The following is a 14,689-nucleotide window of genomic DNA, read 5'->3' on the forward strand; positions in this document are numbered from 1 at the left end:
TTTCCAAGACGCACCAGCCTGAGCTGCAAAGAAACCTTTGATGTGCCCCCCGCGCTCCCCAGCGCTCCCCAGCGCACACGCTCCCTGTTGAACTCCGAGCGTTCCCGTGTCTGGCGCTGGATGCGCCGCCCGCTGCTGCGTCCCGGGCTGCCTCGGCCGGGTCCCGGGCTGCCTCGGCCGGGTCGGGGTGCCTCGGCCGGGTCGGGGTGCCTCGGCCGGGTCCCGGGGTGCCTCGGCCGGGTCGGGGTGCCTCGGCCGGGTCCCGGGCTGCCTCGGCCGGGTCCCGGGCTGCCTCGGCCGGGTCCCGGGCTGCCTCGGCCGGGTCCCGGGCTGCCTCGGCCGGGTCGGGGTGCACGGCCGGGTCGGGGTGCACGGCCGGGTCGGGGCGCTGGCGGGCGGACACGCGATGGTTTCCCCGTGGAACAGCGCAGCTGTTCTGAATGGAGCAGCCTCTGCCTTTGCAGGTTTTGTGAAGGGTGCAGTGTTCTCGGCACTGTGTGTTCTTTTCTGTGGCCAACGTGAGAGTGCAGCAGCACTCAACTTAGAAAATATCTCAACTTCAGAGGCATTTTGGGGGAGTAAATATAAAAAATAGAAAAAAAAAAAAGTAATTTCTCCATGTAACGGCAAATGCATTGCTATTTGCTACACTCTTCAGAAGGCATTGCTGAAACGTCAATGTTGTTATTAGAGCATACTATGGAATAAAAAGGTCACGGAAAATCTCCAAAGGAACAAGGCGAGACGCAGCCGTGGAGTTACCAAAGAAGCTGGTAACTCTGCAGCACGTCTCCAACCATTTATCTGACAAATTTGCTCTCGCTACTTTAAAATCTAATGGGATGTGGCGTCAGCATCTGTCACCGGCGCAGCCTGAGCCCGCGGGCTCGGCGAAGCTCACCTCCCTCTGTCGGCCGTGGCAGCTCTGCAGGCGGCGGCTGCGCTGCCGTCCGTGCGGACGCGACCGCCCGCTCGCTGCTCCGGCCTCGCGGCCAGCGGGTCGCGGTGAGGCCCGGTCGATGTAGCCGGGTTGGAGCACCCTGATTCCCCATCACTAATAACAATTATAATACCTTTAGTTAGCAGCCAGGTTGCTTATTCTGCCGTGGGGATCTGAGGCAGGACAGGCGCACTGTCCTGTCCCTGCTCTCTTCTCTTGGTGTGTGAGAGAGACACGTGGCACAGAGAGACCTGCGGTGGGAAGAGGCGCCCGGACGCCGCGCGCGCCTCTCGGAGCTCCGGGTCGCGTCAGCAGCCCGTGCAGCGCGGGGCCGCGGCACCGCCGCGCCGTTACTGCTTCTGGATAATGTGTACGCTTCCACTATCACAGAGTTTTCCTCCTTCATTTTTCATGAGAACTGGCACTAGATTAATGTTCGAGCCATGGAAGAAACGTAACACCGTGCCAGTCTGATTTATTGACCACTTAGTGCTGATGAAGCTGCAAACAAGAATCAGACAGATGTTGCAGCTGCATTTTTCTTTATCAAAACTAACAGCTTATTTTGGTTTTTTAACCACTTCTCGTGTCATCTCCTGCTCACCCGGCAGCACCGGGATGAGCTCCTGCGGCCACCGGCGGGACGCGATGCCGCGGCGCGCGGGGCCCGGCCGGGCCGGTGGCGGCAGCTCTGGCTGCCCCGGTGCAGCGGGCGGCTCCGCGGGGCTCGGGCACGCTCGGCCGCGCCGCCCGTCCCCGCGCCGCCCGTCCCCGCGCCGCCCGTCCCCGCGCCGCCCGTCCCCGCACCGCCCGTCCCCGCGCCGCTGTCCGCCCGCTGCTCCAACCCTCGGCGGTTTCATAAGCAAGTGCTGCCATTAGCACAACCTTTGCAAAGGAATGATGGCTTGTGCTCCCCCTCCCCCTTGGAACAGGGCTCTAACAGCATTAATGAAACATTAGGGTTTTAATTACACCATTATCGTATTTATTTTTATAAATAATTCCAAAGCAGTCATTAAAGTTTGTGAACTTAGGAGTAAACGACTTAAGGGAAAGAAATCAGCTTCTCAATCTCGTTATTATCTATTGTACCGTCTCCCTGGGACGCTGGTGGGAACTGGCGGCGTTGCTGCTGTTAGGATGATTCATTTACTCACAGGCGGTAACGCGCTGCCGAGCGCCCTGCGTGGAGCGGGCGGCCCCGCGGCCCCTCGGCCCCCGAGCGCAGGGAACAGCCCGCGGCAGCGAGCGCCGCGCGCTCTGCGCAGGACGTGGGCTCGGTCCCGACCTTCCGCAGCCTTCCTTGCAAAGCTGCAAGATCTTCACAAGAGAAGAAGTGTCGGGCTTGTCTGGAAGGGCCTGTCCTTGGGGCACTGTGGTGCTGTTCGAGAGCCTCTTGGCTCTTCCCTCCCGCTCTCTGCTGCCTCACGGAAAGCGTGGCTGTTGCAGGTGTTCTCGGGTGGATTTCTGTGCATTTGAAATAGCCCAGTGTGGACTGGGACCGATGAAAGCGTTGGACCAAACAGACCACATGTCCCACATGTCCCAAAGCAAATCAGCTGGTGTTTGCTGCGACTGTTTGTAGGACGCTCACGAGTATTCGGTGTCGTACGGGTTGGAAAAGCGCTCGAGGGGCGAGGGGAGGCGCCTGCAAACTGTCGTGCGTCATCTTCTGCCACCTCTTCTGAAGAGCCTCTGGCACACGCTGGGGTGTAACTGTGGTGCTTCCTGCCGGGTGTTGGCCGGGCAGGCGGCGGCGGAGCCCGCAGAGAGGGGCCCGAGGCCGTGACGCTGTCTGTGCTCTCCCCGCAGAACCCCGACATCGTGCTGGTGCACTACCTGAACGTCCCTGCCATCGAGGACTGCGGGAAGCCCTGCGGCCCCATCTTATGCTCAATAAACACAGACAAGAAGGAATGGGCGAAGTGGACAAAAGAGGAGCTCATCGGACAGCTCAAACCCATGTGTGAGTATCTGGAGGCTTCTTTGCTCTTTGGCTTTACAGAGGGTTAAAATCTCTGTTTATGGGTACATGTCCTGGGAAAGGTATCCTTAGACATGTAGCTAAAATAAAAGCTTTAGATTCTGGTCAGACCTAGAAAACAACGAGGACGTGGATAACGGTGCTCAGGGAGCACAGAGGGGCACTGCTTGCCAAGAAGCCATCAGATTTGGTTCCAGTATTGGGTGTGCCATGAGGTTCTGGAGCCAAGCACATTAGTTTCATCACATTTTTGCATTAATCACATTCTTTCACAGCCTTTACAGTTTGATCGTCTGATGTTTCCAAATTTCTCTGCCATAAAGCAGGTTTGTCAATGACTTACTCAAAGTGTCGTGCGTGGTGCTGGTCAGGTGACAGTCTCACCCTGTCCCTGTTCGTGTTGTGGTTCCTCTAGTGTTGTTCCTCTGGAGCTGGAAGCTGCATGAGGCTTTTGTCGATTCTTTGGTTTCCTTGGTTGCCGTTTTTCGCAAGCACGTCGCGTTTTGGACGGTGCGCGGTGGCGCAGCCAGGGGGTGCGTGGAGGTCCCGGGACAGGTGCTGCCCTGCAGGGAGGCTTTTCATCCCGCTCCCGACTGTGTGTCGTTCGGAGTGTGGAGGATCAGCTGGCACCAGTTCTGCCTCTGGGGACAACGCCTCGTCCTGCGCAGGGCTCAGTGACCCGCTGAGCACAAGGGCTGTTTGCTCGGCCCTGGTGTTAGAGCTTTTGGCCCGTGTCGGCGTCCGGGGCGCGCGGCAGCGGGTTCCCTCGGCCGCGCGGCGCGGCAGGGACGGAGGCAGCGTGCCGACAAATACCCCAGGCTGGTTTTCCTGAAAAGCGGGGGGTTTGCTCGCATTCTTGCATTTGTAATTCACTTGGTTGCCTCCTCGCAGCCCAGTGCGTCGTCCCGGAGCCAGCCCGGCTGCAGCGAGGCTCCGGCGCCCAGCGGTGTCACCGGTCACAGAGCGCAGCCCGGCTGAGACGGGCGCTGTTCACGGCTCCAGCAGACGATTCCTCTCTCCTTCCAGACCAGGAGATGTCTCAGAGCTGTGGTCAGGGAGCCTCCACCGAAACCTCTGCAGACCGGTGACAATCTGACTGTCGGCAGCATCCTAACTGGTTGAATGAAAGGGTCATCGCGTGTGTTGCTTCTGTACGCCTGCAGCCTTTCGGGACAGTTGTGCAAAATGAGTAGCAATAGTAGATGGAGATTCTGTGGGAGCGCTGTCTGAGACACCTGTAAGTCATTTTGGGCTGCCTGGTGTGAAGAATGGGCCTCGGTTCGGCGTCGCTCTCAGTTTTCTCCGCCTCTCGTGCCCTGTTAGGGGCTTGCTTGGAGATTTCTGTGAACAGATTAGCAGGTGTCCTCTGAGGCATCTGGTGGTAAAAGCAAAATGCAGTGGCAGAATCCAGCACAGCAGAATTCTGTGAATAAGCTCCATATGATCAGCAAATTGTGGGCCAGCTCCTGTTGAGGGTTCCTCCAAATCGTCCCCATTTGGCACTCTCGTCCCTCGGCCGGCAGAGCGCGAGTTACACGCTCACAGTTGGTGCTGCGTTGCAGTCCTCGTTTCAGGTCTGCTATAACTAAGACCTGTCTTTCTTGGGGAAAAAAGCTTTTTTCATTGCTCTGCTGTTCATAAACTGATGGCTCGTGCCGCGGCTTGCAGCCGGGAAGCTGTGGGGGTCACCGAACCCCTTTGGGCGCAGGCAGCTCGAGTTCTCTGTGCTGCCCATGGGAAGGGACCATCCAGGGCTCGGGGAGGTGACCTGGACCTGCGTCCCCACGTTGTCACACTGCAGCAGGCACTGGGCGCTTCAGCCTCGAACGACGTTTAGGCACAGCGATTGGCACTGATCCGGTCTGAAGCGCTGAGCTGTCGGGTCTCCTGAGCTCCGTTTGCGCTGGCGTCAGTGCCAGGGCGGCGCCGCGGGGGCTTCTCACAAAACCGCCCAGCGAGATTTGTGCTTAAAAACACGGAAAAGAAGCTCCCCGTGGAGGGCGGCGGGAGGCCCGCGGGGTCGCTCTGGGGGTCTCTGAGGTGCCTCCGACCCCACGTTCTGCGGTCCGGGGATTCTGTGGGCGGGGCCCCGCCCCGGGCCCGCCCCCGGGCCCCGCCCCCAGCGCCCGTTCCTGGTCCGCGGGCGCCCCCTGGCGTTTGAATTGTAACTGATCAGGAAACACCGGGGGCGTCTGACCAGAAATCGGATTAAAATACCTCCCAGAACTGCTGCTGAGCTTCAATATTTTTTCCTCTTTTTATTTTTCTTTGCGTTCCTGCATTCGGACTGTATTTAATCAAATGTGGTTCTACAGTGATTTCACTTTTCCAACCACTAGGAAACAGGAAGAGCGTGTGTGTATATGCTTGTTTCTTAACCTTCCTTTCATAATGCGTTTTCTTCTGTATGGAAATCTCCTTTCCTGCTGATTCATTATGTGTCAGGAAGCCAAGCATGACATGTTACAAGCCATCTCAATAGCATTTGGTATTCAGTACTAAAATCTTACCAGCTCACAGGAGTTCTTCTTTACAAGGGGGAAGGAGAAAACGTGCATATTGGATGTGTTAAGGTAGTAGATAATTTGCATTAAGCATCTATACTTTTTTTTTTTTTTGCCATCTGTCACCTTTTACTGGCTTTCTGTTTTATAACCTTCCTGATGTATGGGGAACGTAAGCACTGAAATCCGTTGCACCCCGTTCGGACCGGGGAATGGGGGCACAGCAGGACCCGCGGCAGCAGCTGACCCGGGGGCTGCAGGACCTGAGGATCGCCAGCCTGGTGCTGTAGGTGTCCAGCTGCAAAGCTGCCGTACTTCTGAGCTTCCAGCCCGCGGCTCGGTTCAGGTTCACGAACACACAAACCGCGAGACGCAGTTCGTGACCAGACTTGCCCGGTCGTGACGCTGCTCCGGGGGTTTGGCAGCAGGGACCAGGCTCTGCTGCAAAACTGACTCTGACCCCGCTGTACCTGACCCCCCCGGTTCAGCAAAGCGCTTCCGAGGTGACCGCAGAGGACTTAATGAGTACAGCTCAGTACCTTTATATAGTATAGCTGAAAATGTGCCCAATACGTCACTGCATTTTAATCTTGCTGTCAACATATTTTTTGCAAAACTGCTATTTGAACATCACTTATTAGGTATAACATCACACGTAACAGAATAACATACCTAGAATAATAAAACGAATGTGCGTGGAGGTACTGAAGCGGTAAGCGTATATAAACTTTAGCTTAGACATAATAACAGATACTGAGTGTTAAGAGGAAATTCAAAATTGTGAATTTACTAGAAAGCAAAATCTGTTGGGTACGATAACAATAAATGTGGTTGTCAAGCAAGGATAGAGGGACTCATTACTAAAGTAACTGCACTACTTTAAATACTGATATGAGGAAGAAAACTTGTAAACCTTATTTACAGTATTTCTGCAAGTTATGCAGCCCAGCCAATAAACGTGTGAATTCTGTAATATAAAACTTAACCAAGATGAGATGCTGTTAGGCACGGTAACATCAGCGGGTGATGAGGGAGCACAGCAACAGGTGATAAAAAGCAGTAAACGTGCTGCACAGGGCAGGGCCGGGCTCTGTTCGGCGTGCTGCCCGCGGCACGCTGAGCGAGCAGCGCCCAGGGGAGCGGGGGTGCGGGCGTCCCCTCCGTCCCTGCAGCGAGCGGGCGCTGAGCGAGCAGCGCCCAGGGGAGCGGGGGTGCGGGCGTCCCCTCTGTCCCTGCAGCGAGCGGGCGCTGAGCGAGCAGCGCCCAGGGGAGCGGGGGTGCGGGCGTCCCCTCCGTCCCTGCAGCGAGCGGGCGCTCAGCTGGACAAAGGCGCTGCTGGGAGCCGGGCCGCACCCACGCTCCCCAGCCCGCGCGGGCTCCAGTGCACGCGGAGGACAGATAGATGATAGGCACGTGTAAATCACTTAAAGAGACATTTAAGGAGACAGAAGATGCTTTCAGTCAGTTATTATGGAGAAAATATTTTATAAATGCTCTTTCGATTGTAATTTGGGTTGAAAATACCACTGTTATGTGCAGTTCTGCATCTAAAAATTCTGAGAGGGAGCCTTTATTCCAATAATTCGTGTGCCTGCAGTTTGGCATTGTAAATGGCTAACAGGCCCCAAGAAGAGAGACCTTCAGTTTGCAGCGTGTCCTGCAGCATCACCCCATCCTTTCCCAAGTGACCAGGAGGCTGTCTGAGGAGGAGCTGGCGCGGTGTCTGGCAGCGGCTCCCGGAGACGGCGCCACCAGCGCCGGCAGCGAGGGCTGCAGGGCTTTGCCTTCGCGGTACACCGGCAGATCTGCAGCTGCTGATTTTGTTATAAAACAAGCTAATTCTGGTTTCACATTAGAGAGAAAAAGATTGCAAAGTGTTTCTTGGAATTGTACTGGTTTACTTCAATGAAACACAAGTATTTGGTTGCTTTCGGGGTTTATCGAAGGTCACATGCACTGCTCAGATAGTCCTTACCATGGTTCACCTTAGCGAGAGCCGCCGCTAGCAGCAAACGGAACAAAGATGTTCTGCTGGGGTGTTTTCCTGACAAAAAGCAGCAGGATTGGGTTTCTGCCTTTCTTTTGGTGATTCCTGGGATGTCTCTGATGGGAAGTTTTGCTGTTCTCTTGGCAGTTCATGGCATCAAGTGGACGTGCAGCAACGGCAACAGCAGCTCGGGGTTCTCGGTGGAGCAGCTGGTGCAGCAGATCCTCGACAGCCACCAGACCAAACCGCAGCCTCGGACACACAACTGTCTCTGCACTGGTACCTTGGGTGAGCACCTCGAGGGGATGGTTTTGAGTGAGGCTACAACAGCAAGAAACAGCATCCTTCGTTTAGCATTTTGTACACAGAGCAAGAAGCTCAGTGATTCTCTTTTCCAACTCATCCGCTTTATAGCCACCCCTTCCTAGTGCTTTGGTCCAGTAAAATATGACACATTCGTTAGTCTTTAGCAGAATTTCTAAAGGAAAACTGTCAGTGCTTCAAAGGGTTTATTTTTTCTTCTTTTATGGGGGCAGTTGCATTATACAATTGAGACTTGAGTAAGAATGATGACCTCTGAAATACCTGAGTTTGGGTTAAAATTCAACCTTACGGCTCAGCATTTGATCCAGGCTTGCAGATCTGAACACGAACCCTTCTATTCTTCCCTGTGATGTTGCCTGGCGCCAGTGGCCGTGCGCCTCGTGCCGCAGCAGCATCGCCCGCTCCGTGACGGCTCGCGCGCCGACGCGCGGGCGGCTCCGCCTGCCGCCCGCAGCGTGAGGGCCGCTCCCCTGCTCCCGCTCGTCCCTGTGCCCAGGAGAACAGAGAGGTTTATATTGCATTTAGTCTCAAAAGCGCTGTCCTGAACTACTTTAAGTGACCTGATTCAAGTCTTGAGCACATAATAAAGAAGTTCCCTTTGAAGGACAAGGAACAAAAGATTTAGCAAACTGCAGCGGCTACACGGATGCTTTATGTTACTCAGAGGACGGCATTGATAATCATAGCCATTAGCTCTAAGGAGGAGGTCTCTTTCCCCCCGTAGTCGTTATGCAGTATCATAATTAATGTTCTTACCTTATTCTGGGGAAAATGAATCAATTGAGGAAGGAAACATCAAAAATTCGTGGGCTGTTCTTTCTTAAACACCACAAGCAGTCCTGGCACTGGAGTTGGCGGCCGAGACGCGTGTGCAGACAGCGTTGTGTCCTTCGTCCTCCCGGGCGCGGGGACGTTCTCCTGCCGGCCTGGGCTGGCGCGTCCTGCAGCCGCTCCGGCGCTAATTGCACACGGTGCCTGCGACCTCTCGGTGTGCAAAGTGTTCGTTTGTCAGCAGAGGAACGGCTCGGGACCGGGGGAACGCATCGCCCTCCTTACGGGCTTTCGTTGTGCTGGCTGGTGTGCTGCTTTTAAATAATGTGATTGGCAGCTGTAATAGACACGATAATAACAAGGAGATAAGGTTGCAGTCAAGGCGGCAGGATGACGCTCAGTACAGGACTGTGATGTGGCATCTGTCACCTCCGTGTTACCCGTCAGCATCCAGCCCAGGAGAGCGGTTGTCAAACCACCCGGCATCGCGGCGTGACGGGCCGAGCGGCAGAGCGGGGGCAGAGCGGGGGCCGAGCAGCTGTGCGGGGCCATGCGGGGGCCGAGCAGCCATGTGGGGGCCGAGCGGCCGTGCGGGGCCATGCGGGGGCCGAGCGGCCGTGCGGGGCCATGCGGGGGCCAAGCAGCCGTGCGGGGGCCGAGCGGCCGTGCGGGGCCAAGCGGGAGCAGCCATGCGGGGGCCGAGCGGCCGTGCGGGGCCAAGCGGGAGCAGCCATGCGGGGGCCGAGCAGCCGTGCGGGGGCCGAGCAGCCATGCGGGGGCCGAGCGGCCGTGCGGGGGCCGAGCGGCCGTGTCAGGGCCGAGCGGGGCCGAGGGCGCGTCGCGCTGCGGACGGACGGGCCTGTGCGTCAGAAACCCGCTGCCACGGCCTTGTGGGCTCTGTGCGGTGATCGGGCGCATTTCGGTAGCTCCAAAACCGGTCGCAGGTGCTGATTCCTCTCCCGTGGCGTCCGATCCAGCAGGGCTGAGGGGGACGGGTGCTACGTGGGGTGAGGGGAGGGGAACAAACGCACCTGTTCAGAGGTTGCTGTCATTGCACACAAAGGATCTATGTGTTAGGTGGAAAGGGAGCCATAAACCTGGCACTAGGAAGACATTAATGTTACTTCCAAGGTCTCGTGTGTGCCAGCGCTCCCTCACACACACAGCGTGAGCACGGCTCTCCTTTGCTGCAGCCCTAAGATACACAACTAGCGTTGTCTTAATTTTGTATGTACTGAATGGCAAATGTTGTTTTCTGGCACAGGGGCAGGAAGCAGTGTGCATCACAAGTGTAACAGTGCCAAACACCGCATCATATCACCAAAGGTCGAACCAAGGACAGGTGGGTACAGCGCTCACTCAGAGGTACAAAATAACGATGTCTCTGAAGGCAAGAACGAGCACAGCCATGGCAAGGCCTCCAGCCGAGAGAAGAGGAACGGCAAAGTGGCGAAACCAGTGTTGCTCCACCAAAACAGCACCGAGGTTTCCTCCACCAACCAGGTGGAGGTCCCCGACACAACCCAGAATTCTCCGGTGTCCATCAGCAGCGGATTGAACAGCGACCCGGACATGGCGGACAGCCCGGCCGTCACCGGCGTCTCCAGTATGGCTGTAGCGTCCGTTATGGGAAGCTTGTCACAAAGTGCCACCGTGTTTATGTCAGAAGTCACCAGTGAAGCTGTGTACACCATGTCACCCACCTCTGGCCCAAACCAGCACCTTCTGTCCTCAGATGCAGCTGCACAAGGACTGGTACTTGCTGTGAGTTCAGATGGACACAAGTTTGCTTTTCCAACAACTGGCAGCTCGGAGAGCTTGTCGATGCTGCCCAGCACTGTCTCTGAGGAACTCGTGCTCTCTACAACTTTAGATGGAAATAGAAAAATTCCAGAAACCACCATGAATTTTGACCCAGACTGTTTTCTTAACAATCCCAAGCAAGGGCAGACTTACGGTGGAGGAGGTATGAAAAGTGACAGCATCAGTACCAACATGAGGCAGTCGCCCACAACAGAACGCAGCTTCAACTTCAATACGACCCTCACAAAAGAAATTAAAACTGAGGACACATCTTTTGAACAACAGATGTCCAAAGAAGCATTTTCCTCCACTTCTGCATCAAACACACTCACCCTCACCACTGGCTCAGGTTTGCTTCCGTCCGGAGGAGGTCTGAGCCCAAGTACCACCCTGGAGCAGATGGACTTCAGTGCCATTGACTCCAACAAGGACTATTCTTCCAGCTTCAGTCAGACTGTCCAGAGCCCTCATGTTCATCAGACCCCTTCCCCCAGCTTCTTTCTGCAGGATGCCAGCAAACCTCTTCCCCTTGAGCAGAACACTCACAGCAACTTGAATGACACAAGTGGCTCATTTGTGAACACGTTAGGAATCCCCAGTGTGAAAACAGAGTCCCCATCCCAAACCACTTCCAACTGTAACGGCACAGTGGAAACCAGAATAGAGTCCAGCTCTTCTCTCCAGCTCATGCAGTTCCAAACAAACTTCCAGGCTATGACTGCAGAAGCTGAAGTTCCCATGGAGACTTCCCAGCAGGCAGAAGGGAATGAAAATCTACTTAAATCAGGGGATCTTCAAGCCTGCGGCACAGAACACTACTTGCAGCCCGAGGCCAACGGGGGTATCAGGAACGGGAACAACCTCCCTATTCTCCAAGGAAACATGGTACAAGGACTCTATCCTGTGGCCCATGCCAGCTTAAATAACTCCTCCAACATGGAGCTTAACTTGGACCACTTTGACATCTCCTTCAGCAACCAGTTTTCCGATCTAATTAATGATTTCATATCGGTAGAAGGTGGGAGCAATGCTCTCTATGGACACCAGCTGGTGTCGGGTGACAGTGCCGGACTGTCTCAGCCTGAAGACAGTAACAGAGCAACCTACAGCCAGGCTGAAATGTGCATTCCTTGCTGCAGCCCTCAGCAAGCCAACATGCAGCTCAGCAGCACGGAGAGCGGCGCCAGCACCATGGCGTACATGCACGTGGCTGAGGTGGTGTCTGCAGCTGCAGCACAAGGCACTTTGGGGTTGCTGCAGCAGAGCGGGCGCTTGTTCATGGTGACAGATTACTCACCAGAATGGTCTTACCCTGAGGTAAGTCCAGGACTTTTACTCATTAATGTTTACTGCTTTATTTGTCATTGCTTTATTAATCAGGGCTCCCAAGAACTGTTTCCTTGAAGTTTTGATGAGGCTTTCAAAGTATTTCTCTTGGAAGTCAGAGGCCCAAGGCCGTTTGCATGTCTGCCTGTACTTCAGTTAATTACACTTCCGTGGAGGGTGACACAGCTGAAGCGCCAGCACGGTGGCGGCCGCTGTCACCTGGCTGCGTGACGCCAGCGGGGTGCCGCGCGGCCCGTGCAGCCGGGCCGGGCCACGTGCGTCGGGGCGCCCGGCTCCGCCGGCGCTGCTGCTGGCGCTCCTGGTGTCCGCACGGCCGGGCCGACCCTTTAGCGCTTGTGTGGAAGGTCCCAAAAATCAGCAGAACACCCCTAACTGAACCTGCAGCCTTTCTGGTGCACATCTTTTTTTTGCTGCTATCATGGGAACCTTTGTTATCTGTTGCTACACTAATGAATTGTTCGACTCCCGCTGGCAGTGCTTGTTGTATTTGGGTTTTGTACAGACCACAAGGCCTAATGCATCTGCATAAACTCACCAGAACATTTTTCAAAACCAGCACGAGTCCAGGATTGCTTTCTGGTTGCGTGGATTCATCCTGGCGGGTCAGGGTTTGATGTGCAACGGCTCAGAGCGATGCCCCAGCCATTTGTTTTCTGTGTGTGCTGCTGCGGAGCGCCCAGAGGCCGCGGGCAGCCCCGGCGGGAGCGACCGGCTCCGCTCCGCCCGGCCCTGCCACAGAGGCTCGGGGCTCCCGGGGCGCTGCCGCTGTCCCCCCGGAGCCTGGTGCGCGTCCCCCGGGGCGCGTCCCCCGGGGCGCGTCCCCCGGAGCCCGGAGCGCGTCCCCCAGAGCACGTCCCCCGGAGCTCGGGGCTCCCGCCGGCGGCCGCCCGAGGGCAGCAGGGCCGCGGGGACAGAATGGGGACCGGGGACGGGAACGGGTGCCCCTCGCTGCTGGCTGCGGGTCCAGAGGCCGCAGTGCCCGGCGGGAGGCGCTGGGGTGGCCCCGGGTGTCCCGGTCCCGCCGGGCCTCTGTGCTCCCGAGCAGGCGCAGGGACGGAGCCGGAGCGCAGCTGTCCCAGCATCGTGCTCGTCCGCCAGAGCCCTGCCCGGGGAAGGGTTGGGACAGGCTGTGCTCAAATGGCTTCTCTGCAAACACAGTCCTGTTCGGGTCACCCACTGTCGTCTTGTGTCCTTATTTAGCCACATTCCCAGTAGCCGAACAACGCAAGTCGTATGACTGCTGGTTTTAGCTGAGATTTCATACATCGCTGTCTGTCAGATTCATGGTCCAACTCCTCTCGTGCTTGCAACAGTCCCTTTGAAGATGACATGTCGCTTTTTGTGTCCTCTACATGGTCGTGCATCCATGTCAGCAGGGTCAAGGCAGTGATGGCAACTGTGCAGCACGCTTGCTGTGGTGGACCCGCGGCACTTCTCTGCGGCACGGAGGAAGGGCTGAGCTTGGGCAGGCAGCAGCGGGGAGGCGATGGTGGGCAGGACGGAGCGCCCCGAGTCCCAGAGCTGCCGGCTGGAGGGACGTCTGGCTCGCAGCATCAAGATTTGCCGTGGGCGCTCTCGGAGCTGGCGCAGGACGGGCCCGTGGGCAGGGGCGGGGAACAGCGCGCGTGGCGAGAGCAAAGTCCTCTGCTGCAGGATGCATTTGCGTGTCTCCCGCGGTGCTGGAGGCTGGGCCACCGGTGTCGAAGGTGCCAGGGACCCGCGTTCGCTTGGCACTCGTTCGCCCTCGGGATGCTGTTTGCCCTTCAGCCCCTCCAGTGCACGGCCCTCTCTGGAGGTGGCTTTTTCTGTAACCTACTCTTTTTGTTCACTGTTTTCCTCACAGGGAGGAGTAAAAGTCCTAATTACCGGTCCATGGCAGGAAGCCAGCAATAATTACAGCTGTCTGTTTGATCAGATCTCAGTGCCTGCATCTTTAATTCAGCCCGGGGTACTGCGCTGCTACTGCCCAGGTAAGGAACAGCCCTCCCCTAACGCTGGGGCTTTCAGAGCAAGTTCTTAGCCTGACAGTCTCACGTATTTGTCTTGACTAGACTCACAGACCCCTTGTGAACGGTAGCGCATAAACACCAAGAAGCTTTTACTTTTTATTTGACATATTTAGTGTGAGAACAGCAGCTAAGGATCTTGATACGTCACAACAGATCACAACAAATATTACTTAGGAGCTCTGAATTAACTTTAAAATAATTACTTGAAACAAAATAATTCTGAGCATTTCCTTAGTTTTGAAAAAGCAGACTAAAGAGCAACTGTTATTCAGGGTGCACTCACTGCTCTTCTGACTCTTAATTTGCCTGTTGTGCACTTTGTTCCTGGTCCGCACAGGATGAGAACACCTCCAGCCTCCCTGCAGAGATTTTCAGGAGAGCTGCTCCTCAGAATATGACTTTAAGGGTACGCAGAATAACTTGGCGGCATTGTTAGGGCCCAGCTTCCCGCTGGAAATGCGGTGAGGCTGGTTCCACCTTCTGCTAAAACAACCCATTAGATGACTCTGAAGCTTCGAACCTTAATGTTTGAAAACACAGACTGGCATTTTGGACTCTTCAGTTATCTAGTCACAAAAACATTGTCAAACGCCCCCTCTCCTTTCACTGTATCTGCTCCCAGCTGCCATCCAGCCCATGGGGAGATCCGCGGGTAATACCTGGCCGTGCATTTCTGCAGGGAGGTTTGTCTCACCACGTGCACTTTCCTTCTAGCTCATGACACTGGGCTCGTGACTTTGCAAGTTGCCTTCAACAATCAGATCATCTCCAATTCCGTGGTGTTTGAGTATAAAGCCAGAGCTCTGCCGACCCTGCCTTCCTCCCAGCATGACTGGCTATCCTTGGATGGTAAGAAGCGTGCAATATTCTTCAACAAAGCTCACTGCACGGTAGGACTGTGAATGAACGAAGCGGCTCCTGGCATGGGGGAGGGATGTAGTTATTATTATTTTATGTCTTTGATGGACATGGCAGATGCTTAGAACCGTTTAACTGGGGAAATACTGGACAGTTTCAAGC

At 55.8% G+C, this 14,689-nt stretch overlaps 1 protein-coding gene across 6 annotated transcripts in view; it reads left to right on the top strand.

Annotated features, from left to right (window-relative positions):
• CAMTA1 (calmodulin binding transcription activator 1) overlaps positions 1-14,689 on the top strand; it is a 152,722-nt gene that overhangs the window by 104,173 nt on the left and 33,860 nt on the right. For all 6 annotated transcript variants that reach the window (XM_082070022.1, XM_082070017.1, XM_082070020.1 and 3 more), the window contains 5 exons: positions 2,753-2,906; positions 7,563-7,703; positions 9,775-11,630; positions 13,504-13,630; positions 14,384-14,518. In XM_082070022.1, coding sequence (XP_081926148.1) covers positions 2,753-2,906; positions 7,563-7,703; positions 9,775-11,630; positions 13,504-13,630; positions 14,384-14,518 — 2,413 coding nt within the window. The remainder of the gene's footprint in view (positions 1-2,752; positions 2,907-7,562; positions 7,704-9,774; positions 11,631-13,503; positions 13,631-14,383; positions 14,519-14,689) is intronic.

This window comes from Streptopelia decaocto, assembly GCF_964273445.1.
Source record: "Streptopelia decaocto genome assembly, chromosome: 20".
NCBI lineage: Eukaryota > Metazoa > Chordata > Aves > Columbiformes > Columbidae > Streptopelia > Streptopelia decaocto.